The 25,425-nt window shown below is 40.3% G+C and overlaps 1 protein-coding gene across 11 annotated transcripts in view; it reads left to right on the plus strand.

Annotated features, from left to right (window-relative positions):
* Positions 1-1,251: 1,251 nt before the first annotated feature.
* Positions 1,252-25,425, plus strand: part of huwe1 (HECT, UBA and WWE domain containing E3 ubiquitin protein ligase 1) — a 37,966-nt gene continuing 13,792 nt past the window's right edge. For 3 of the 11 annotated variants that reach the window (XM_055049376.1, XM_055049385.1, XM_055049384.1), the window contains exons 1-53: positions 1,252-1,299; positions 3,017-3,085; positions 7,744-7,793; positions 7,962-8,031; positions 8,614-8,712; positions 9,239-9,445; positions 9,566-9,718; positions 9,807-9,869; positions 9,994-10,071; positions 10,171-10,221; positions 10,307-10,475; positions 10,554-10,654; positions 10,829-10,979; positions 11,501-11,628; positions 11,714-11,854; positions 11,930-12,035; positions 12,650-12,757; positions 12,865-12,966; positions 13,113-13,193; positions 13,378-13,484; positions 13,732-13,909; positions 13,995-14,086; positions 14,172-14,392; positions 14,510-14,567; positions 14,837-15,013; positions 15,104-15,349; positions 15,436-15,569; positions 15,657-15,766; positions 15,853-16,029; positions 16,109-16,325; positions 16,409-16,531; positions 16,728-16,965; positions 17,473-17,820; positions 18,143-18,265; positions 18,342-18,437; positions 18,522-18,791; positions 19,027-19,194; positions 19,287-19,414; positions 19,521-19,602; positions 20,127-20,303; positions 20,389-20,928; positions 21,051-21,246; positions 21,416-21,583; positions 21,701-21,849; positions 21,932-21,998; positions 22,317-22,540; positions 22,638-22,849; positions 22,967-23,149; positions 23,564-23,736; positions 23,821-23,960; positions 24,097-24,172; positions 24,408-24,506; positions 25,295-25,422. In XM_055049376.1, the coding sequence (XP_054905351.1) occupies positions 7,987-8,031; positions 8,614-8,712; positions 9,239-9,445; positions 9,566-9,718; positions 9,807-9,869; positions 9,994-10,071; positions 10,171-10,221; positions 10,307-10,475; positions 10,554-10,654; positions 10,829-10,979; positions 11,501-11,628; positions 11,714-11,854; positions 11,930-12,035; positions 12,650-12,757; positions 12,865-12,966; positions 13,113-13,193; positions 13,378-13,484; positions 13,732-13,909; positions 13,995-14,086; positions 14,172-14,392; positions 14,510-14,567; positions 14,837-15,013; positions 15,104-15,349; positions 15,436-15,569; positions 15,657-15,766; positions 15,853-16,029; positions 16,109-16,325; positions 16,409-16,531; positions 16,728-16,965; positions 17,473-17,820; positions 18,143-18,265; positions 18,342-18,437; positions 18,522-18,791; positions 19,027-19,194; positions 19,287-19,414; positions 19,521-19,602; positions 20,127-20,303; positions 20,389-20,928; positions 21,051-21,246; positions 21,416-21,583; positions 21,701-21,849; positions 21,932-21,998; positions 22,317-22,540; positions 22,638-22,849; positions 22,967-23,149; positions 23,564-23,736; positions 23,821-23,960; positions 24,097-24,172; positions 24,408-24,506; positions 25,295-25,422 (7,608 nt within the window). In that variant the 5' untranslated portion in view covers positions 1,252-1,299; positions 3,017-3,085; positions 7,744-7,793; positions 7,962-7,986. Of the gene's footprint in view, positions 1,300-3,016; positions 3,086-6,377; positions 6,665-7,191; positions 7,213-7,743; positions 7,794-7,961; positions 8,032-8,613; positions 8,713-9,238; positions 9,446-9,565; positions 9,719-9,806; positions 9,870-9,993; positions 10,072-10,170; positions 10,222-10,306; positions 10,476-10,553; positions 10,655-10,828; positions 10,980-11,500; positions 11,629-11,713; positions 11,855-11,929; positions 12,036-12,649; positions 12,758-12,864; positions 12,967-13,112; positions 13,194-13,377; positions 13,485-13,731; positions 13,910-13,994; positions 14,087-14,171; positions 14,393-14,509; positions 14,568-14,836; positions 15,014-15,103; positions 15,350-15,435; positions 15,570-15,656; positions 15,767-15,852; positions 16,030-16,108; positions 16,326-16,408; positions 16,532-16,727; positions 16,966-17,472; positions 17,821-18,142; positions 18,266-18,341; positions 18,438-18,521; positions 18,792-19,026; positions 19,195-19,286; positions 19,415-19,520; positions 19,603-20,126; positions 20,304-20,388; positions 20,929-21,050; positions 21,247-21,415; positions 21,584-21,700; positions 21,850-21,931; positions 21,999-22,316; positions 22,541-22,637; positions 22,850-22,966; positions 23,150-23,563; positions 23,737-23,820; positions 23,961-24,096; positions 24,173-24,407; positions 24,507-25,294; positions 25,423-25,425 lie in introns of those variants that run through there. The other 8 variants (XM_055049381.1, XM_055049382.1, XM_055049380.1 and 5 more) reach the window with 8 other exon arrangements.

Raw genomic sequence — 25,425 nt, forward strand, 5'->3', positions numbered from 1 at the left:
CACCTCATGAGCCCCTCCATGGAAACATCCTGTCTTGTTTAGACATACAGAGGACTCACCCATCAGTCCTGAACAATTACGGACCTGTTGCCTTGGCATCCCGCATCATCGTTGTGTCCTGTTGACCCACCTGCCTAACCATAATCGCATATCTGGACCAGCTGCAATTGTGGAGCTGAAGATCCCATCTTCACATTCTTCAACAGACCTATTATCATTCATTGATTTCTTCAGTGGATTTAATCCAATTCAACTTGATTTGCTTGGTCAGAAACTCCACACGACAGGTGAATCCCAACTAGATCAGTAGTTACCTGACTAGATGATCACAGTTTATAACACTGAAAGTTTGTGTTTCTAACCAGATGGTCAGCAGCTCTGGGAACTATACTGTCATCATTGTTCATCACTCTGCACATCTCAGACATCCAGGGCAAGACAGAATCATATCATCTGACAAAATACTCAGATGACTCTGCAGCTACAAAACGAGAAATGACAAACATTGTCTCCATCATGGAAGAAATAAGCTTTGGGTGAACATGAACATGAAACAGAGAGACTGTGTACAAGAAGGAACATGGCAAACTGCTTTTTGAAAAAGCTCGGGTTCCCCAAACTGTTGCAGATATTCTACAAGACTGTTGTTGACCGTACTACCTCTTTTTACCTCTTTTGCTGTTATCTGTCGAGGCAGCGGCATTGGAGCATAAAAAAGCTGAACAAATTGATAAAGAATGCTGGCTCTGTTCTCAGAAGTGCTTTGGAGAGGATTTTGCAAAATAGATTTTTCATTACAGAAAGAATATAATGTCACTTGAGTGCATTCCCTTTCACAAGCTGACATTGCAATAAGAATTCTTCAGATCTGCTGTAATACAAATCAATGCAGGCTATTCTTCCTCCGCATAGTCATATCTACAATAACTATAAAGAACTTTAATTTCCCTATGGAATTGACAAAGTATTTCTGAACACATCTGGATTTTATGAAATTTAATTCCTATAAAAAGTGTCTTATTCTAGGAAGCTTAGCACGCTTCCATTTTTGACTGTGCTCTTTGTTTAGGGGATTTTTCTCTGTGCTTTCGGTTTTGCAATATATCATGAGCCTGAGACTGGCAGCGATGGTAAATAAGTAACCTGCTTTTCTTCTTCCAAATGAAACAATTGTTTCATAACAACAATCGCCAGGGAGTGCCCTGGGTTAGCGCCAGCAGCAGGTGTTCTCGCGAGATCCAAACTATCCGACCACATTCTCGTGCAAGATGGAGAAGTGGATGTAACACGCATTTCGAGGTGAGCAGAAAGTCTTATTCCATATTAGCAGTGCCGACATGAATTTCTGCCATCTCCAGTCACACCTGTTCCGCGCTCTGTAGCAGCCATTGTTTATGAATCACCCGTCAAATGAGTCACACAGCAGAAACGAGCCTGTGCTAAAGAGTGGAGAATGCATCCTTTGCTGTGCATACCGCCATGATCTGACGGATGGAGCATTGTGCGCAGCCCTTTGGTGCTAGCCTGTTAGCTTCCCGAAGCTCTCAAACATACCCACCCGCTCACACCAACACTGACGTTTTCTGCGTATAGGTATGTGGGCAGGCTCTGAAAGTCAAAGCCCAGTCATAGATTATTTGGGATTAATTGCCGTTGGTTATTGCAGTGTAATTGCTAAACGCTAAAATGTGTATCTCGCCCGGAACTTGACTTTTCGCTGTTTGCTAACGTTAGCCTTCCAGGCTGAATGAAGCCGAACTAGCTATTAACTCTGCTAACATTAGCGCCTACCGCAGTTTAAACTGCGTAGGTAGCAACCCGAAAACTCTTGTTATGTAGGTCAATGTTAGCGAAACTATCCAAAGAAACTTTGAGTCGTTTCTATACTGTTAATACTCAGCGTGTTCCTTTAACTTTCTTGTTTTTCCTTTCGTGTGGGATTTATTTGTCTGAGTTTGTGTATGCCGTCAGTTGCTAATAACTAATGGTGCAAGGTGTTTTTCCACGTTCACACTAAAACGATCAGCTCCGGTATCTGTGGTTCGGTGTAGGTTTGGACTTGAGATCTGATAGAACAAGTGGCAGTAACAAAGTTGGAACAGCAAGTTTGTTATTGCAAGCTAGATTCATAAATCTCAGATTAGTGGGACCTGTTCACCTGCCTGGTCGCATCAGTCAATGACGTGACATGGGTCCATGCCTCGAGGCATGTGACTGTAACAGGAGAAAATCGAGAAATTGATTAAAAATATTGTTTGTAGATGTTCTGACTGTGTCCCGCATGTGTAAGTGAGGCTGTGCAGTATATTTCTATATAGAAGAGGCTATTCTTATTTTTGTCTATACATAAAATAACCAGATTTCTGGTGAGTTTGGGTTCACCAGAAAAAGAAACTGAAAACTCATGTTGCAAATTCATGCCTAAATGAAACTCCCCTACCTCAAAATGTCAAATGTTGAAGCAAATCAGACACACCAGCTGGCCCTTAAGGCATGCCGGCCAAGAATGGGTGATGTAACAAATCTGAATTTCTGTTGGAGGTTTGCAGTTTGGTATCAGAACATGACTCTATCCTCTCGGTTGTTTTTAAACATGTCAAATTCCTCTTTTGACTGATGTTCCCTTGATCTAACTGGTCTTACTTTATTGCAAAACCTCACTTGAGCTGCTAAAAGCAGACTACGCGGATCCACAGTAATTGCGAGAGGTTGCTGTGTAAATATTTCCCAAAAATCTGAGGAATGTTTCTAGCACCTTGTTGAATCTGTTCAAATTAGAAGGGAGCCTTAAAGTAGCAATTCAAATTGCCTTTAAATTCTGCTAAGGCATATTTCAATCACTGACCGTTGAAGTGACACAAGAACTTGAAAACCCGTTGTATAGTCCTATATTCTATGTTCTTCCATAAAATTCACAAAATAGACTTTAATTTAGTTTAACTCCAGACACCTCATTTCTGTTCATGTATCAGTGGGAGATCTGTTATCTAATTTACATACGTCATTTTATTTCCAGACCGTGTAAAGGAAATCAAAAGCAAACAAATGGAAGAATGGTGATACTGATGAACCAAAGCATTTTCTGGTATGTACCTTGAGCATCTTTTGTGCTTTTTTCCCCCAACACATTCACAATTTTCAGTCAATGCCCCACAAACATAAACCCATGTTGTCTTTTTACCTCCTCTTATGCTTAATGTTAACTAATGTCACCCCGTAAAGGAAAATAGAGATGTACATCTGTGAGTTACAAGATTTACTTCAATTCATTTGAGGAAAAGTGTAGCCAACATCTCTGCAGTCCCCACACGTCCTGAACACAGTATATACAGAGACCTATTTGCAAAAACAGCTGCCACAAACAGATTATTTTCCTATCTGATAAATAATCTGTCACACTAACAGTCAATATTATGCAGACAAAAATGCCAAATAATGTCTTTTAGATTCAGGGTCATTATTTGCTGGATTGAACTACATTTTGTAAATTGATTGCATTTTTTAATTTTTTTAAAGAAAAAAACAGGAATGCAAACTCACGTCCTCTTTGGTGATATGATGGGAAAGTGAAGCTTTCCCAGACCAACTCAGAATGCTTTCCTATAGATGACACCTTGAAAAATTCTTAAGTATAAGAGAAACTGATTTCTGCAGTAAAACAATAAACAAGCATACCAGCATCAGCATTCATATTTACTAAGAGCCAAGGAGAATATCTTTTTATCAGCTTCAGTCTCTTGCATTAATCTCCAGTGCGATTTTAAATTTGGGCTGATGATTCAGTTGTATTTCCACTGCAATTATGTTAAATTTTAACTCAAATTTAGGCATGAGCTTGTAGGAGACTCTCACAGTTTGATTACATTGAGTAAAAATATAGTTAAGTTAAAATATGTAGATATTTGCATGGTTTTTAAACCTTTGGAACAAAAATATAATTGCTGTCTTTCAAACAAGAGCAACAATTATTCCCACTGGACTTTCAGCATGGGAAAAATGTGGCAGTGTTATTTCAGTCAGCTGACCCAGGAGTGTGCAGCAACAGAGTGTGTGAGGAAGGGGATGTGATCTATGGTCACATTGGCATCTTTTCTGCCATAGAAACAGTGATGAAAAATATTAGCTCTGTTTAAAAACCTTGGACTACATTGATAATGTTGATTAACCCATGCTTCCTCATATTTAATCAGCCACTCTGGCTATATTTTGTTTTTTTTTTACATTGTAATATCATTGTAGTACATTCAATTGAACTTCAAAATAGTTCGTCTCTTAATTAATTTGTTTAAAAATAAATCAACTCTTTTAGTAAGTGTTGAAAATTATCAGTAACATTTAAAAAAAAAATTCAATGTTGATAAATTCCTGTTCCAAATGCTTCCGCTTCCTTGAATTATTCATGGACACAGAAATAAAAGTAGCTTTGTTACTCTGTGAGTTCACGGTAGGTGTTTTATCTCCAACAGCTGGATGGGTAATTATGCTACTAGCTGTGCTGACCACACACACACAAAAAAACAACTTTCTGTTTGCTGTTGTGGGTTGGAAGTTTCAGATAACAAGAACATATTCAGAATATTCTCTGTGTGTGATGTGTGTAATTCCTGTTGACTGCAAAGAATTAGAGAAATTTATGAAAATAACCCTATGGTGTTACTTTGTTTTCACAAACTATATGTAAAAGACCAACTGTTTTGACACTTCAGCACATTGTCAATCACCCTGCTTAAGGTTCAGATTAATAATTTAAAACTTGATTTCAGCCTTTAACTGGATTTATTTAAAAAAAAGAAAAGACAAGAGTAGAATGTCATTGTTTCACAGTGGTGTGCTATGTCATCATATGTATTCTAGAGCAGGGGTTTCAAAGTCTGAGAACGCTAGCCCCCCTCCTCTGAAAGCAAGTTGTTACTGCTTTTATTTCTGTAAACTGTTAGCTGTTGCTATATTTAATGTTTCAGTCATACGTGTTTCACTGCTGTGGGGTTTACTTGCTGTAGCGATGTGTAACACCACATGAAATGATGATTCGGTTTCCTTGGCATTTACAGTGCTAAAATTACAAACCTTTTTTCTGCTATGACAGTTCATTTAATCTACTCTCAGATTTCCTGGGCTTGCCAGGCAATACTTTGGCAATGGAGCATCTTCCAAACTTTAAATAATCATGGTCATGCTTCCTTATTTTTTCAGTTTGCTTCGCCCAGATATTCTCTCCTTAAGTCTAAGTTCTTATTTTGCTTTTTGAGAATCGCTTTGAGCTTGTGCTATGGCATTATACTTTACATTGGTGCAGTATTCAAAATAAGCCGTAATAAAGGATTTACATAAATGTCAGTACAGGTGGACCTGCTCTACAATCGCACCTTGCAAAACGTCCAGTTTGAGTGTGACTCCAACACAAAGGGTCATGGATGTTGCAATTGACAAGTTGGTCACCATAGAGTTAAGTACTAAAAATCTATCCTTTTCGTCAGTGGAATAGGCTTGGTGAAGGTGGTTAAATGTTTTCAGTTGCTTTTTCTGGTTTTCTATTTTCTTCCCCATGGAAGAAAATGCACCCCGTAGTGGAAGCATGACCCTCACTCCAAAAATCCCTCTTTTAGAGTAAAGAATATAATCTTTTGGCTGAATAAAGAAAATATTAGAAATTAATTAACTGACATTTATGATAACGACTAAAAATGCTGAACATTTTTCAAAGATTGTTGAAGTGGAATTAAGCTGTTTAGGTGATTTATTTTTGGGTCACAGCTCTTCACAAGTTACTCATGAATTGTTGCTATTAGGATATTCTTTTTTAAAATCAAAATCTTCTTTTGACATATAATTCACATATATAACTTCTAATTTATGTATATTTATGTGGCTTGTTCTTAACAAAAAACATTTGAGTTTGGCATTATGTTTGACACTGATAAAGTAATTGTGGATTAATTATTGACAACAGTTTAATGGGATTTTCATCAGTGCTGACTCACTTCAATCACAAACGCGTCCAATTATGAATTGTGGGTGGAAACATGAGGATGTCCTCCAGTTTCATTGACTTGCTGTGAATTTATAGAATATGTTTTGTGTATACATGGTGATTGCGTTGTTGCTCATCTGTTTTCATCAGCAGCGTATCAAGAGATGCGTCTTTTGAGAGCATAGAGACATGATGTTCTCGGTTGTGTAGTTCATTGGGACAAATGAAAATGTCACTTCTTTTTACATTGTCTTTATTCTGCTTTGGTCGTTTGCTGGGTGCACTCTGCATGATATGTTACTGTGATGCGTTCGTTGCTGGTCCATATTAATATGCACTGAAAAAAAAAAACACTCCCAGCAGTGGTACCGTTATTCACTTTTTGCACACTACCCGGTCATGACAGTGCCAATAGCTAAAGGCTTTGAACTATGGAAACAGGCGCGTATAGAGTAACATACTGGACTTTTTATTAGCCTTGGTTGTCGGCCGTCAGTTTGCTCGATCGTAAATTAGGATCAAAGCCGCAGTGTCACGTTAGACCAGTCCGACAATGATTCAGCGACTTATTTTGCGTTTCGGCTTGGTGTCCAACCAACGGTGGCTAGCCTGCTAGCTAGCGCGTGCCGTGACTGTGTTTCTGTGAAAATTTGGATAAACTGATTCCTAACGGAGACACTTGAAGCTTGTCAGGTATTTTAAATACAACCATGACACTGTCGCTGTTCCCAAAGGGGTGTTTGTTGGTTATTTTCCTATTGAAGAGGGGGCAGCATAAAAGTGTGTACTGTAGGGTCTTTTGCGGCCTGCTGATCCCCGACCTGTATTTGTGAATTATCCGGGTCAGGAGCGGTTGGTGAATCTGTGAGCTTCTGTTTGACAGCTCTGGCACAATTTGTAAAAACTGGTCGATTTCTGTTTGGATACATTTCGCGAGGTGGCTATTTATTACAAATGGATTTTGTTTTGTGGTTTGTTTGACTTTTACGAGTAGTACGTTAGCATTTACACGGGAGAACGTTTAATAGTTTACCGGTAGCTTGCTGTTAGCTTGTGAGTGGTTAACATATCCGTAGAAACGTTATCGATCGAGGTAGTCGCTAAATTGTTCTCTCAGATATGTGTAGTTCTCTTTGGGTTGTCGCTGGGTAACCAACTAATCAAATCTGTTTAGATTAATTTTTAAAATTATACAAATCAAAAGTGACAAGTTAACATTGAGCGATGAACGGCATGCTATGGTGAGGTTAGCTTGTTTAGCGAGGAGGCTATAACTTTGATCAGTGTAATGTCGGGGAGTTAATGATGGTCAAGCTTGCGGTGAAGTTGGTGTTACGTTTAAGTGATATCTCACTTGAGTCTTTTTAACGTATTAACAGTTTTGGTTTGATAGATCGGGTTATTTTAATTTAATTAACTTTGTGTCGCATGATGCTTTCAAGCTAACTGCTAATGTCCTGCCCTGGTCTGCTTTGTGATGATCAGACGTTTCAATAAACGGAAGAAATGTGCAGCTACAACCATATATTGATGAGATCTCATGAAGAGTCTTTTAAGAGTAATTGTATGGTTAAAATACCTTCCTGTGCTGTTTCAGTCGGTGCTTTATACAATTGTTTAAGTATTGTGGTAGCAGTCTGTTGGTAGACTACATTATGTACCTAGCTGGTAAATTGGTGCTTTTAAATAATATAATCCATGTCTGCAGAATTGAATTGACCATCTACATCTGTGTTGTTTTCTGATGTGAGGGACTGTGTTGCTGATTGCAGGTAACCTGACTGGAAGATGCTCTGAATTGGGTATTGCCAAATAATTTTCTGTAAGTATGTTAACTCTTTACTCCAGGAGTTTAGTTGAACTCTTATCTAAGCATCCTTTATACTTTTGTTTTAGATGTGTGAATTTTGATATTTGATTTATTTATACATTATCTAAACATATCTGGTGTTATGTGTGTATTCTGATGTACTTTCATAATTCCTTAAAGGAGCAGCAGACAGAAATTCTCTACAATGAAGGTTGACAGAAGCAAATTAAAGAAAACGCCTACGGAAGCTGTGAGTGTGCTTAAAATTTACAATGATGGGTTTTTAAAGTGCAGCATTATGAATTTGTACCTTGAACATGATTCAAACTTTTAAGTGCCCAGTTGATTTCAAGTTAACCTTTTCAGTCTAATTTTGGTTTCTACATTATATGTTTGAAACTGTGAACATCTACTATAAATTGAATTTTTCTTTTCAGTTCTTCCATTGCAATATTATGAGATCTCACAAAAAGCTCATTAATGATTAATCCAGAAGCTTTTCTTGACTATTTAAAAATTGAAATAGTTACAGCTTAAGTTATGATTTCTTTACAGCAATAATTTTGCTCTTTTGAAATTAAATTAGCAATTGAGCCAAATATATTAGATCTTTTTTTTAAAGATTCAGTTCCCCTTATCAGAGCTATTTCTGTGATAAAGCAAGAATTTAATACATCTCGTTTACTGTCGATTCAGCCCAGTCTGCTTATCTGCTTTTAGAGAAGTGTAAACAGAGTTTTATGTGCACAATTGTAAAATCGCAAAGTATCCACAGGTCTTTTTTTCTATTCTGAGTTGACTTTGCTGTTTTTGCTGATTTTTGAATTAACAGCCAGCTGACTGCAGGATCCTTATAGAGAAACTAAAGGGATGTCATGATGAGCAGCTATTGGTTGAACTGCAGCAAATCAAGACCTGGAACATTGGCAAGGTACTTTCCAACAAAACTGTTGAAATAGATGAATCTTTCCTTAATGTTTTCTGTTACCTATACCCTATTTGACAATGAAGTTGTGGTTATTATGTTCATGCAATGTAGATTTATCTGAAATCCGATTTCAGCTGTATCCAACACGTTTTTGATTCTTATACAATATTTCTATTCTTGGTTGTTTTGTTCTTATTTCAAGAACTGCAATGGTCCTAAAATTTCTAGTTACTCATTCACTTACTTTTACTTAAGTGGAAGTAAGTATATTTTAGTTTTTAAATTTTGATTGATTTGATTTTACTAATCTAAATGTATCATCACCACCATACACTGATGAATCCAGTTTGTCCAGTGCAAATATTGCAAGCTTTTGTGATTGTTTTCGGCATGTTGGATCTATTTTCTTGTCATACAGTGAGGCAATTGATATCGATCGCTTTCTCAGATATTTGGCAAATTTCCAAAAGGCAATTAGGAAAATGTTAGGGTTGTGAGTACTTAACATTTTTTCTGTTTTGGTCGACAGTGTGAGCTCTACCATTGGGTGGATCTGCTGGATCGTTTTGATGGCATACTGTGCGATGCAGGCCAGACAGTGGAGAATATGTCATGGCTGCTCGTGTGTGACCGTCCAGACAATGGACAGCTCAAAGCCTTGCTTTTGGCAGTGCTCAACTTCACAGCTCTGCTCATCGAGTACAGCTTCTCTAGACATCTCTACAGTTCCATAGAGGTGGGCCCATACACTTTGGACCATTATGTTTTTTTTTTTTTTGTCTTTCCATCTCGGAAGAAAAAGTGACACCACGTGCTAACTACCTCCTTCTGTTTCCCTGCTTTCACTCCTTTGCAGCACTTAACCACCTTGTTAGCATCATGCGACATGCAAGTGGTCCTGTCTGTGCTGAATCTACTGTATGTATTCAGCAAACGCTCCAACTATATCACAAGACTTGGATCTGATAAAAGAACACCTCTCCTGGCTCGCCTACAACACCTGGCTGAGGTTTACACAATGATGCTCCATTTCTCATCACCATCAGTGTAGCTGTCATTTTTGGGGAATCAAAACTTGCATTATTTGTTTCCTACAGAGCTGGGGAGGAAAGGAGAATGGCTTTGGCCTGGCTGAATGCTGCAGGGATCTCACTATGACGGTATGAATGATTGATTATACAGTGATTCTCAGTTACTAACTATTCAGATAATGACTGTTAGTGTGATTACTGGCATCATATATGTATAGTAATAATGTATTTCTATTTGTATGGTTACGAACAGAAGTATCCTCCAAGTGCCACCACGCTGCACTTTGAGTTTTACGCTGAACCGGGTCCAGAGGTCAAAGTGGATAGAAAGGTAAAGGTCAAGCAGTCATATTTAATTAAACTAGCGGATATTGAACTAATGTATTACCTTAGGTTTTATGTAATTGTTAAAAAAAATTATTTTTTTCAGCAGACAAGTAGTAACACACTACACTATATTCACATCGAGCAGCTTGACAAGGTACTGTTAATGGAATAATGGAATTGATACGGCTTATAAAGATAATGAGACTCCGCTTTTACACTTGGTATGTTTTGTTTGATAGATTTCAGAAAGTCCATCTGAAATCATGGAGTCTCTGACCGTGATGTACAACATCCCTAAAGACAAGCAGACACTTCTGTTCACGCACATTCGTCTGGCCCATGGTTTCTCAAATCACAAAAAGAGGTTGCAGGCCGTGCAGGCTCGACTACATGCCATTTCTATACTGGGTGAGTAGAAGCAACAGTTTTGGAAAAAAGGTGTATTTTTCTGCAGTTACTACATTCTTAATTTCTCTTTGCTTTCAGTGTATTCAAATGCACTTCAAGAGTCAGCCAACAGTATTTTATATAACGGCTTGATAGAGGAGCTGGTGGACGTCTTGCAGATTACAGATAAACAGCTTGTGGTAAGAAAGTAGTTGCTTTTTGTGCTTGATGACTGCCAACTTTCTTTTGCATAGACATTGTATTTATAAAACAGAAAAAGATACCAACATTGCTTTCAGATAATTTGATGTTCCTTGGTACAGTTTCCCCCCCTTATATTCATGTCTTTTATGTATTATTGGATTTTGTTCCAGGATATCAAAGCAGCATCTCTGCGCACTTTAACATCAATAGTCCATCTGGAGAGGACACCTAAGCTTTCAAACATCATCGACTGCACGGGCACAGCGTCCTATCATGGCTTCTTGCCCGTGTTGGTGCGCAACTGTATACAAGCAATGATTGGTGAGGATTTCTTAAATCTGGAATTTTTAATTGTTTTTTTATTTACTTAAGAGATACTTTTAGATTCTGCTTTTATGTTTTGCAGTTTTAATAAAGCTACCTTTATCCCTGTGTTTATATCTAAGTGAAACATCACCCAGTTTGGTGTGTCTGATTTGCATAATCAGAGGAGTAGAAACAGCAGCAGCAGCAGCAAACTCACTAAATCCACAATATTCCATGTTTGAATTTAATTATAATTACATTACTCAATTATAACGCTTTAGTCTGTTTTCTTTATTGCCTTTGCATTTTCACAGCTCTTTTCTGCTATAGAAATCATTTGCTTAATTGTTTGTTTAAAAATTATTTTTTAAGTTTTATTTCTTTCATTAATTTCATCAATTTGCTGAAAAGTTGATCTGAAAAAGAAATTAATTGTGCTCTGTGACTTTGTCTCTAGTCTATATACTAAGCTAAATTAAATGAAATGACTCGGGTGGACATTTTGGCTCTGAATTGCTTAAATGTTGTTTTCCAAGATCCTTCCATGGAACCATACCCGCACCAGTTTGCCACAGCGCTCTTCTCATTCCTCTACCACCTGGCGAGCTATGATGCTGGAGGCGAAGCCCTCGTTTCCTGTGGCATGATGGAAGCCCTTCTGAAGGTACGTTCAAATCATAATACTGGATATTCACGAATTAAATGTTAACTTTGAGCAAATTGATTGTTAATTTTCACTTATGTCTTAGGTGATCAAGTTCTTGGGTGATGAGCAGGACCAAATCACCTTTGTGACCCGAGCAGTACGGGTTGTGGACCTCATCACCAATCTTGACATGGCTGCCTTTCAATCTCACAGCGGCCTTTCCATCTTCATTTGCAGACTAGAGGTGAGTTATACGAATTGAGTTTCCCTGTAGTTCTTCCATGCTGTCATCACTCACCACATTACTGTCTCTGTGCAGCATGAGGTGGACTTGTCGCGGAAAGAGTGCCCTTTTGTCATCAAGCCAAAGATCCAGAGGCCTAGTGCAACTGTGGAGTCTGAGGACATGGACACAGACATGGAGCGTAAGTTGAAACTCATGGACTTATCAAATTTTATATTCATCTTCATACTAAAACCTGACATCAGAATTATATAAAAATACCACAAAAGACTTGGGGTTAATAAGAGAAAAGTGAGACTGTTCATCTGATAGAGAGGAGAGGCTAGCTAGAATCTAGTGTGGAAAAAATAGGATGGAATCCACAAATGTATCCAACCTTCAGATCACTGGGAAACATGACTCAATCCTGATTTTTATGCATATCTTTGGTTTTAGTCATCCACATTTATTATCAGTTGCATCCAATGATGAGCCCAATGTGCCCTGTGTGAATAATCTTTTGTTTTTGATATGTTGGAACTATTTTCTTGGTTTTTTTTTTCTCATTGTATCCCGTCATTCATCAGCTGTCTGTCCATATGTTTTTGTTAAGTCATCATCTTAAAGATCCTCCTAGTTTGATGTCGTTCATTACAAAATAATTATTGTTCAAGACTGCTTCCATAGCAACAAATAATTGGTCCTTCTCCTGTACCGAACTCCCAATTCACTGAATCTGAATCCATTGGAAGATTCTTATAAAGAGATGATGGGGACTTTTTTTTTTTTTGATGTGACTTGATTAATTCACAATAGTGTCAGAAGTTGCCATGGAGAGTAGCCCTGGACCATCAACATCTTCTGGCTCCAGACCAGAGGTCGATCACCGAGCACAGAGCAGTTCTTCGAACACGGCTCGCACAGGTAAACAACACACTTATAAAAATGAAAAAAAACAAAACAAAACAAGACAAAAAAAACCCAAAACACAATATTGCTGTTGTTTCACCACAATGATGACATTCCTGTAGGCATGCAGTGTATCCCGCAGAGGGCTGCTCTGTTGAAGTCGATGCTAAATTTCCTGAAGAAAGCCATCCAGGATCCTGCCTTCTCTGATGGCATTCGTCATGGTAGGTTATTGACAAGATGTCTCTCATGAATTATAATAGGTTGCTTTATTTATTTGTTTTGTTTTGTTTTTTGGAAGATTTTCCTAAAAGTCTGCACATTTCAACCTTCATGTCTGCTGTTAATTGCATGTTTTCTGTGGGCTTAGTAATGGACGGGTCCCTGCCTACCTCACTTAAACACATCATCAGTAATGCGGAATACTACGGCCCCTCATTGTTCCTCCTAGGTATGTACACAGTAGCCCTTCAATTGTGTAAGCTTACTTGGATTTTGGGTGCATTTTATATTTCGATGTATTAGCAAGGTAACATTAAATTGTCACTCATTTCAATACGTTTTGTTTTTTGTTCCTGTCCTGGATTATAATTTTTATTTTTATTTTTTCCTTTGCTTCCACCTTGTGCCCTCAGCGACAGAGGTGGTGACGGTTTTTGTGTTCCAGGAGCCATCCCTGCTCTCCTCCCTGCAGGATAATGGTCTCACTGACGTCATGCTGCATGCCCTTCTTATCAAAGACGTGAGTTTCCAACACTTGTGTTCCAGGACCTTTTCCCTGATGGATTCTGATATATTTTTATCCAGCTGTCAGTATTGCCGGTCTGGCTGAACTGCTTTATTTGCTGTAGATATCAATAAAAACTAGATTTGTTGGAAACGGTGACCTCTTTTTGTGGATTCTGAACATTAAAACAAAGAGAATAATTAAAATTTGCTTCGTGTAAGATTAAAAAGCTGTAGGTAAAGGTATCATTCTGTTTACTCAGGTTCCTGCTACCCGTGAGGTGCTGGGTTCTCTCCCCAATGTGTTCAGCGCTCTCTGCCTGAATGCCAGAGGTCTGCACTCTTTTGTTCAGTGCCAGCCTTTTGAGCGCCTCTTCAAAGTGCTTTTGTCCCCGGACTACCTGCCTGCCATGCGGCGGCGGCGTAGCTCTGACCCTTTGGGTGAGTTTCCCGACTGCCGTTTCTCACATGCTCTTTTTCCGGAAGATATTTGAATACATAACATGCTACCTTTATTTTGCTTTAGGTGACACTGCATCTAATTTGGGCAGTGCTGTGGATGAGCTCATGAGGCACCAGCCCACTTTAAAAACAGATGCAACAACTGCCATCATAAAGGTAGATATGCTTTTCCTCTAAAATCATTTCTTAAGGGTGACCAAATCAAATTCTGCAGCAGATTGAAGCTGAATTACCTCTGCAGTTGCTGGAGGAGATCTGCAACTTGGGTCGAGCCCCAGAGTACATCTGTCAGAAACCATCTATCCAAAAAGCAGATGGCACCGTGGCAGTGCCACCTGCGCGCTCCAGTCATGCTGCTGAAGAAGCTTCAAGCGAAGATGAAGAGGAAGAAGAGGCCCTCCACACGTTCAGCCAACAGCAGGGGGAGCCAGAGAGCAACAGACAGTCAGTGCCACTTGAACTGTATGACTCTGAGTTCATAACACAATAGAACAAAATGACTCTTTAAAGATGTTTGCGGCCATTTATTTTACTGAATGCTATAGGGCTGAAATTTTAATGATGGGACTATTTTTGCAGGGTTGTAGGAACAGAGGAACGGATACCAATTCCTCTGATGGACTATATTCTTAATGTGGTGAGTATTTCTCTGACTTTTATATATTTTATTCTTGCTAGAAGATTTAAGCAATAGTTAAAATGTTATACTGGCTATATAACAATGTTTACAAGTACTTTTTCTACTTGTTTATCATTTCAACTGAATAAAAATGTCCAATAGATAATTTTGGAAGATAGTGTCACAAATGTCAAAGGCCTTTTCATTTGAAACATGTTAATTTGCCTTTGTAAGTGCATCACTTTGCTGTGCATGTTTGATTTATTATTTTTTTTTTTTCATTTTAGATGAAGTTTGTGGAATCCATACTGAGCAACAATACCACCGATGACCATTGTCAAGAGTTTGTCAACCAAAAGGGATTGCTGCCTTTGGTTTCTATTTTGGGCCTCCCCAACTTGCCTATCGACTTCCCCACCTCTGCAGCCTGCCAAGCTGTGGCTGGTGTCTGCAAGTCAATATTGGTGAGATGGCAAATAGATTGTGACGCACTTTTTCCAGATGCGTCTTTTAGGATTGAAAAGCATACATTTTTCCCTCTTCCTTACCCCTAGACTCTCTCACATGAGCCCAAAGTCCTACAGGAGGGCCTGTGCCAACTGGACAGTATTTTAACATCTCTGGAGCCACTTCATCGTCCAATAGAGATGCCCGGTGGGTCGGTGCTTCTCAGAGAGCTGGCCAACGCAGGCCATGTTACCGATGCCACACTGTCAGCGCGTGCGACACCCCTCCTGCACGCCCTAACTGCAGCCCACGCCTACATCCTGATGTTTGTCCACACATGCAGAGTCGGACAGGTACTCTTTGATTGGATATGGTTTGGGGTGAAAGGTGGATTTCTGGAATGTTGGATTTGACTGTGAGTGTTTTTGTTCTCTCACAGAGTGAAATCAGAGCAATTTCAGTAAACCAGTGGGGCTCCCAGCTGGGGTTAAGTGTCCTGAACAAGCTGAGCCAGCTCTACTGCTCTTTGGTTTGGGAAAGTACCGTGCTGCTGTCCCTTTGCACTCCGAACAGGTTAGTGCCACATTCTTTAAGCTTTCTGTTTTACTCTTACACCTGGCTGTGCTTATATCCTCAATTATTGTGTGCCTGCCCCAACAGTCTGCCCCCGGGATGTGAATTCGGCCAGGCGGACATGCAGAAACTGGTACCCAAAGAGGAGAAGCCATCTGGCACTTCAGCAACAGCATCTACTGGATCCAGGAGAACTGGTAATGTCACCTTTAACTTAGTTTTCAACTACTGTCATTTATCTGAATGCTTCTATTAACCTCAGAGTTTTTTAATTCTGTTTCAGCAGAAACCGACACTGTGGATTCAGCGGCTGGTGGTCTACTGGAAGGCATGTGTCTAGATGGGGACACCTTGGCTCCTATGGAGACTGACGAACCCTCTGCATCAGATCCTAAGTCAAAGTCCAAACTTACCCCAGCCATGGCCACTCGCATCAAACAAATCAAACCTTTGCTGTCTGGTAGGTCAACTTTTAAAACACAAATGAGCGTTTTTTTTAATTTATGCTGCTATAATCGTCTATCTTCTTGTTCTTGCAGCATCATCCAGGTTAGGCAGAGCTCTGGCTGAACTCTTTGGCCTTTTGGTAAAACTGTGCGTAGGCTCCCCGGTGCGTCAGCGCCGCTCCCACCACGCCACAAGCACAGGGACCACTCCTACGCCTGCTGCTCGGGCAACAGCCTCTGCCCTCACCAAACTTCTGACCAAAGGTCTGAGCTGGCAGCCCCCTCCGTACACACCCACACCACGATTCAGGTAGGAAGAAACTACTGCCACTGTTTCCAGTATTACTTTGTACCTAAGAGATTTAGAGATTGTAACTCTGCTTGTCTCGGCAGGCTGACCTTCTTCATCTGCTCAGTGGGCTTCACATCTCCCATGCTGTTTGATGAAAGGAAATACCCCTACCATCTCATGCTGCAAAAATTCTTTTGCTCTGGAGGACATGATGCTTTATTTGAGTAAGTTCTGCCAAATCTTGTGATGTGTTTAGCTCAACGTTGCATTTATTTGGATTATATAATAGAATGTCTGTTTTGACATTCTTTTGTATAGTTACAAAAAATCTGATTTGAATTTCCAAAGTGGTGATTCTAAGAATATTTTTATATGTTTTTTCTTATATTTTTTTGTAATGAAATCCCCTCCTAATTGCAGGACGTTTAACTGGGCCCTTTCAATGGGCGGGAAAGTACCTGTGGCTGAGGGGCTGGAACATGCAGATCTCCCAGATGGGACGGGGGAGTTCCTGGATGCCTGGTTAATGCTGGTGGAGAAAATGGTTAATCCAAGCACAGTGTTGGACTCGCCTCACTCCCTGCCTGCTAAAATGCCAGGGATCACTCCCACCATGCCCCAGTTCAGTGCACTGCGCTTCCTAATAGTCACCCAAAAGGTCAGTATATGAGTCAGACTGACATTTTGAGGTTTTCTAGTTGATATTTAGTGGCATCTATAATTTAATACATGATTCATCCCTCAAAATATTGACTGAAATCAGGAACTGTTAGGGTGTTTTTATCTTGCCTTATAGAAATCCATATTCTTGAGCAGATAAAATGTTCTTTTTTCCCCTAATGGACAGGTGGACTAAGACAGAAAGAAAAACACAAACAGCTTTTCAATTCTAATTTTAGACCACAATTTTCTCTTTTTGTAATAGGACCCTTAACTCTGAACTTGCAGTGGGAGATGATGTACCTTTGATGAAGGACTGTTAATTTTATTTTTCTTGTTTAAATTTTAGAACAAAAGACTGAAAATACTGCTCTAATATTACCATGTTTTATTTGGTTCTGAGGCCCAAACCGGAGAAAGTCTAGAGCTGGAATTGACTTTCTTATTCCTTAAGTAGCTTGTATACCAGGAAACAAGTCTTTTCTTCTTTTTTTCCCCCACTCAGGCTGCATTCAGCTGCATCCGCAGTCTGTGGAACAGGAAGCCACTAAAGGTGTATGGAGGCAGGATGGCTGAATCTATGCTGGCCATCCTCTGCCACATTCTGAGAGGAGAGCCTGTTATCCAGGAGCGTCTGGCCAAGGAGAGAGAGGGCACGACTCGCCCAGATGAAGAAGGAACATCCAATAGTTCTTTGGCGCCCAGCGGACCCCCAGGAGGATCATCAACCAGTGCCGAAACATCAGTAGCAAGTGGAACTCCCTCTGGAGTGCCAGCTGTAGGATCAGCTGACGATTCTACCATTTCCACTCCTCGACATGAGCCTCAAGTCAATCAGGCTCAACTTACTCAGGTACTGTTTTTGTATTTTGACTGAAGCTTTGTGCCATTTCTTATTTAGAACCAAATATTAGTGACATATTTTGATTCAGGAGAGTTTTTAGCAGATAGACAAATTCAAACTTTTTCTTTCTTAAAGTTGATGTGCATAGTTTGCAGTAGTCTTGCTTCAAAAATAAGCTATAATAACTCCATTATTATTCATACCAGCTTTTTTTCAACATTTGACACACTTCATATTTTTTCTTGATGATGTTAGATTTTTTTTTTTTTATTGCTTATGACTTTATTTTTGTGCTGTAGTGGAGAATAAATGCGGTTGTGTTGGGTTTTAGCTCATGGACATGGGGTTTTCAAGAGAGCATGCCATGGAGGCCCTGCTCAACACCAGCACTATGGAACAGGCCACTGAGTATCTGCTGACACATCCGCCTCCCCTTCTTGGTGGAGCAGTTAGGGTAAGACATCACATGCAGACACATAGAAATGTATTTTTCCTTCATTAGATTATCTGACATGGCTTTATTTAATCAGGACTTGACTATGTCTGAGGAGGACCAGATGATGAGGGCTATCGCCATGTCGCTTGGGCAAGAGGTCAGCATGGAGCAACGTTCTGACTCTCCTGAGGTTTGTTCGTTTTCTTCTTCTCTCGAGGGGATTCAAAATTGGCGTGGTCTCAAACATTTCTTGAATGAGTGGCGCTTGTTTCAGGAAGCAGCAAGGAGGCGTGAGGAGGAGGACAGGCGAGCGAGGGAGCGTGCAGAGGAAGAGGAGGCGCGCTGCTTGGAGCGCTTCATGGAAGCAGAGCCTCTGGACCCACAGGAGCTGCACTCCTTCACGGACTCCATGCTTCCTGGCTGCTTCCATCTTTTGGATGAGTTGCCTGACACAGTTTACAGACTCTGTGACCTCCTGATGACGGCCATCAAGAGGAGCGGACCAGAGTACAGAGACCTCATCCTGGGCCAAGTTGTTGACCAGGTCAGTTAGTCAGCAGCCATTAAAATTACAGAATGCTGTGCAGTAAAGGGCTCGTATGTTTTTCTGAATAGAACAGTCTCTTCTCTCCATCTTCAGCAGAAATGCATTTAGGAAAAACATAATCTATCATGAACTTAAAGCATACTTTACATTATGGTTTAAACATCTTGATATATTTAGTTCTGGTCTTGATAAAACCATGTACGTCAGTTCTGATCTGACTGTGTAAATGTAGGTGTGGGAGGCTGCAGACGTGCTGATCAAGGCCGCTGAGCCGCTGACTACCAGTGACACAAAGACCGTGTCTGAGTGGACCCGACAGATGGCAACACTCCCCCAGGCCTCGAAGCTGGCAACACGAATCCTGCTGCTCACGTTGCTCTTTGAGGTGCCAGAATTGAAGGTTTTAGCCATCAAATGTTATCAAGGGTCACATTTTAATTTAGTTATTGATTAATTTCTGGCTAATGTATTGCTTTATCTTCTTTATTTCAGGAACTAAAACTCCTGGGTGCCAGAGTGGTGGAAAGAAGTGGCATTCTTGAGTTGCTGATTAAGCTCCTTGAGGTTGTGCAGCCCTGTCTGCAAGCAGCTAAAGAGCACAAAGACATCCAGACACCTAAGTTAGTTTTTTTTTAATTTATCTTCACAAAAATGCTAGACTAGATTTTATTAAAACCTTTAGGATGTTTAAAAATCCTGTCATAATTGATCAAAATATTTTTTCAGATGGATCACACCAGTGCTGCTGCTTATTGACTTTTATGAGAAGATGGCAGTCTCTTCAAAACGAAGGGAACAAATGAACAAGGTAGGAAACCTTGTTCATAATTCAACAAAAATGTTGCACTCATTGCACTTATTTAGATGCTCCTAGGATTTTGTTTAATGTTTGATGCTTTGGTCTCCTGGTTTTAAATAAAGGCTTTTAGAGAATAACCTTGTGGTTTCTAACTAAAGGGACACATTTCAGAAAATTAGATCATCATTATTAAAGGTTTATTTACCTATCTTATTAAATACATACTCATTTATAAACGTAAAGGCAGAGATATTTTTAAATTTCTCTAATATTTATAATTTCTTACATCTATTAAAAACCCAAATAGTTTCTCAGAAAATCTGAATGTCATATAATAACGCCATTTTTTTTTTAAATGAAAATGCTTTGCTCTGATTATGTGACCTACACAATCAAGGATTTCACAATTGCCTTTACTGAATTAGCATGAACAAAAAAGAACAAAAACTTTGTGTGTCAGTATTAATTAAGGTTTATGTCAGTGTGCCGTCCTTCTGACGCATGATGGTTGATTTTTTTCCCTGCTTTTTCAGTATTTGCAACCCAATGGCAATAACTGGCGATGGTTTGATGATCGCTCAGGGCGTTGGTGCAGTTACAGCGCCTCCAACAACAGCACCATTGACTCTGCATGGAGGGCTGGGGAGAGCAGTGTCCGCTTCACAGCTGGACGACGGAGATACACCGTGCAGTTTAACACTATGGTGCAGGTGTGTGCATTTGTATTACTCTCTCTGTATAGCTTTCGGTTGATTGGCGCCTTTTATCTGACCGAAAACACTCTTTATTGGCCAGGTGAATGAAGAGACTGGCAACAGAAGGCCGGTGATGCTGACTGTCCAGAAAGTGCCTCGCATAATCAAGCCTTCTAAGGCTGGTAATGTTACAGACTCCGACAGAGAGGAGGGAGACAAAGCCAAAGTGGAAGAAAGCCAGACCAGTGTGGACGCGGGAGCAGCTGTGGAGATGAGCGCTCCTAAAGACGACTCCAGCCAGCTGAAAGAGATGTCCTCTTCTCTGGAATCCCACTACGCTCAAGGATCTGACATCGTCGTGAAGGGCCTGTCTGACGACATGACCACCGTTCTTATCCGGGCGTGTGTGAGCATGATCAGCGTTCCCGTTGACCCAGACACCCTTCACGCTACTCTGCGTCTCTGTTTGCGCCTTACACGTAACCACCACTATGCAATGATGTTTGCCGAGCTGAAGAGCACACGGATGATTCTGGGCCTGACCCAGAGTTCTGGTTTCAACGGCTTCACGCCGCTGGTGACTCTGCTGTTCAGGCACATCATAGAAGATCCGGCCACTCTGCGGCACACCATGGAGAAGGTTGGTTTTGCTCATCAGTGTAATTCTTATGAAAAATAAGAATACTGGCAGAAATCTATATTTTTTATGCAAAAAAAACAAACAAAAAAAACACCTTTCACACAACATTCCTAATCTTTTAGGTGGTGAGGTCAGCTGTGACGAGCGGCGCAGGTAGCACCACCTCAGGTGTGGTATCCGGCAGTCTCGGTTCCAGAGAAATCAATTACATCCTCCGGGTCCTTGGGCCTGCTGCCTGTCGCAACCCAGAATGCTTTATTGAAACAGCCAGCAACTGCATCCGCATTGCACTTCCTGCACCCCGTGGAGCTGGGACCAGTAAGTCAGCAAACGCAACCATCCAATGAGTGAACAGATCTTAAAGTTTATATGGAAGGAAAACACTTATGAGCACAACTAAACCTGAATTCATTGAGCGCTCCATGTTTTATAAATGACTAAAATGAACCTTTATTGCACTTTTGAAATGCATTTCTTCTTTGCACAGCATCTGATGATGAATTTGAGAATCTTCGAATTAAGGGACCGAACGCTGTGCAACTAGTGAAGACCACTCCCCTGAAGCTGTCTCCTTTGCCCCCTATCCCTGATACCATCAAGGAGGTCATCTATGACATGCTCAACGCCCTGGCTGCCTACCATGCTCCTGAAGAACGTAAGACGTTTTTCTGACAGCCGTTGGTTTGGAGAGTCTGATGCGCATTGTTGGCAAATTACACTCAGCTATTTGTGTACACTTTTATGAAGCAGCCCATCTGTGTGTGTGTTGCAGCCGAGCGGCCAGAGGAAAGAGCTGCAGCTGCACCGAGCACTCAAGACCTCTGCCAGATGTTGCAAGATGTTGGTGACGATGTTTACCAGCAGTACCGCCTCACCCGGCAGGGGAGCGACTTTGACTCTCAGTCGGCTTTCCATATCAACGTAGGGATCATTGGAAAACCTGTATGGTTTGGACATTACTATTGACTTTTGTCATTAAAAGCTCTTCATCTTTTTCTTTCAGGCGCAAGTCTTTGCTGCCGACGGTGGTCCGGCTGAGTCGTCCCAGTCTGGCACCCCACAAGGTGAAGGTAACTTTTCTTCTTTTAATAATTCCCCACCCCCACCCCCACCCCCACTTACTCTTAGAAAGATGTGAAGGCTAGTTGATAAGCACACAGAGTTGAAAAACATAACATGGCAGCTGGGAGCATCTGAATAAATACTTTAAAAAGCTATATATTCGTTTTATATATAGGGAAATGAAATGAATTGCACTTTCTTTTGTCTCTAATCAGTCTATCAGTTTTAGCTTTTTTTGTGAGAGTTTGTTGTTGAGATTTCATGTTTTTAAATATATTTGTTACATTTGATCTCTTATTTAGTAAATCTCTTTCTAACTTCCTCAGCCTCCACACCAGAAGAGATGCGGGAGGAAAAGAAGGAACAGGAAGGTGAGAAGGGTGCCAGCTCTGACGAGAGCAAAGCTGCTAAAGTGAAGGCAAGCAAGCCTCTTATGCCTACGTCCACCATCTTGAGGCTGCTAGCTGAACTGGTCCGCTCCTACGTGGGCATCGCCACTCTAATCGCCTCCTATTCCTACACCGCTGGACAATCTGAGCTTATAAAGGAGGCGAGTAACTACGGAAGATTTCATCAACCTTTTAAGAAGTCTTTTGCTGCTGACTTATTTTCTTGCCCCTTGTTGACTTGGTTTTGTAACCCAACAGGATTGCAGTGTTCTAGCCTTTGTGCTCGACCACTTGCTGCCTCACACACAGAATTCAGAGGACAAGGACACTCCGGCATTGGCGCGTCTCTTTCTGGCCAGCTTAGCAGCGGCGGGCACGGGCACAGACGCCCAGGTGGCTCTGGTGAATGAAGTAAAAGCTGCGCTTAGTCGAGCCCTTGCAATGACAGAAGGTGCTGAAAAACATGCCAGGTAAATAAGTTCAATGTACTTTATACACAAAGAGTACAACATTATAGTTGTTGATCCAACTCCACTGTGTTGGATCTTTTCAAACTTAATGTTGTCCTGACTTTTTTTCCCCCTCAGGCTTCAGGCAGTGATGTGCATTATCAGCACCATCATGGAGTCGTGTCCCTCCACATCGACTTTCTACAGTACAGCAGCTGCCAAGACTCAACATAATGGCATGAACAATATCATCAGGCTCTTTCTTAAGAAAGGTCTGGTCAATGACTTGGCACGTGTGCCTCACAGTCTAGATTTGTCCAGGTAAACCATTAACCTTCTTTTTTTTATTACAGAGTTCAAATTAAATGGAAGTTGCATAAATTCAGCTAACAGATTTGAATTCTGTTAGTTACTAATTAAATTTCCTTTTGTTACCCTTCTTGTTCGACTTGCATTTTCCTTCTTGAAAACCCAGCCCCCCCATATTATTTTAATGTCAATTTGCTTTGTTTCTGTGTAGGATAGCATTTGTGCAGTCCTAAAATTGGTGTATTATAAGTTTTCCAGGTGTAGTGTCATTTTATAGCAAAGAAATGTTACTGTGCATCTGACTCCTTGAACTTAGTCTCTTTTTAAGGGGTTTTAATCTAGCTAATTTGTATCTTGTAAAATATTGTGGCTACACTGAATTTTTATTTGAGAGAGGTTTTCTCAAATCTCTTTTCTTTGCTTTAGTCCCAACATGGCCAACACAGTGAATGCAGCACTGAAGCCTCTGGAGACTCTGTCGCGCATTGTTAACCAACCCAGCAGCCTTTTTGGAGGCAAAGGCGGCTCCAGCAAGAGCAAGACGGAACATGAAACGGTGGGCACTGCCAGGGATAGCAACAGCAACACACAGGATCAAGGTACCTAAGAAACCGATGAGGTTCTTTCCGACTCCACTGATCATCATGCACTTCCTTGATGTTCATACGTAAAATCTGGTTCAGGAGAGTCGGGAGAAACGGAGCCAGTGGACGGCAACCACAGGGTTCAGGGGGCGGACGCTGACCTCATGGATGGAGAAGCAGAAGGAGACACGGTGGTCATCGCTGGACAGCCAGAGGTTCTCAGCACACAAGCGATGCAGGTAAAATATAATTACATCTTGTGTAAACATTTTGAGCGTTACTTCTTTGATAATTTTTTTTTTAAATAACACTACTTCAGAGATCTTATGACCAATACTTTTGCCCCGTGACTTAATCATGTTTTTCTTCTTGTAGGTTGAAAATGAGTTGGTGGACCTTATTGATGAGTTATTGGAGAGAGATGTTGGTACTGCAAATAGTACAATTATAGGTAAATCAATGAAAAATACATTAATGTGATTGTTATCTTTGTGAAAGATCGCAATCTTTCATAAAGATAATATATTATCACAGCTTGTACTGTGATAATATAGAGTATCCCTAATACCCCAGTGAGACTGATGGAGCGCAAAATAAACTGCTTCGGCATGGCGATTTTTATGTTTTTTATTGGTAATGCTTTTGTTGATCCAAAATCTATAACTATTGTCTTTAATGCCAAATAGTTGGACGTAGCGGTGGGGATGAATCACAGGAGGATGTGTTGATGGATGAAGTCCCATCCAACATCAGCCAGGCGTCCACTCTTCAGGCTAACCGTGAAGGTATGCCTGAAGACAGCAGACATTTTTTCGTATTTTATGTTCATTTGTCAACATGGGAAGCTAAATATACAGTACAAAAACATTTTCTCTTCTTATTTAGTTTAGGACTGTTGTAAACGGATATTTTAGAAGTCGAGTAATCTATCGATTGTTCTTACGAGTAATCGGATCAAGCAATTTAAAAAATATTGATAAATTTTGCATAGCAACGTTGTTACTATCGGATATCAATACCAGTCCAATTTACCATTCTTGAACATCCCTAACAGTTCCTTTTCTGTAGTTTAGAAAACTAACCTGTAACAATAATAGCTCACTTTTTTAGTTAACCTGACAAAAAGTTATACAAAAATCTGAAATGTGTATTATTTTATTAAATTTATTACTAAATTTAATAATAAAGAGGCAGGTTCACAAATACGCTTATAAAAAAAATGTCTTGAATCATTCGAGGAATCGTTTGGGCCCTAGTTTATTTACATTAAAAAGGCATTCCATTTGTTGAGAACCTTTTCCAGGAACAAGGCAGTTTCCCCATAATTTACCTGGGTACAAAGTTAAATGCTTAGCTGGCTAAGCATTTAATTTGGCAATTTTATTTTCCCCAACATCATTATGATTTAATCATCTCAGTTCAAACTCATCTACAGCTTTTATTTTGAGTTAATTTTAGAAATGTATTTCAAGATTGGCCCTGAAATACATGACGATTATCAGAAAGATTAACACCCTGCTTACTGTGGCTGCTTTTATTGATACACGAACTTTGTGTGTAACTTCCTCACTAGACTCGATGAACATTCTTGAACCAGAGGATGAGGAGCATACACAGGAGGAGGACTCGAGTGGCAGCAATGACGATGAAGACAGCCAGGATGAGGAAGAGGAGGAGGAAGAGGAAGAGGAGGAGGACCAGGTT

This window comes from Poeciliopsis prolifica, unplaced genomic scaffold (genome assembly GCF_027474105.1).
Source record: "Poeciliopsis prolifica strain line A6 unplaced genomic scaffold, Auburn_PproV2 SCAFFOLD029, whole genome shotgun sequence".
Classification (NCBI taxonomy): Eukaryota; Metazoa; Chordata; class Actinopteri; order Cyprinodontiformes; family Poeciliidae; genus Poeciliopsis; species Poeciliopsis prolifica.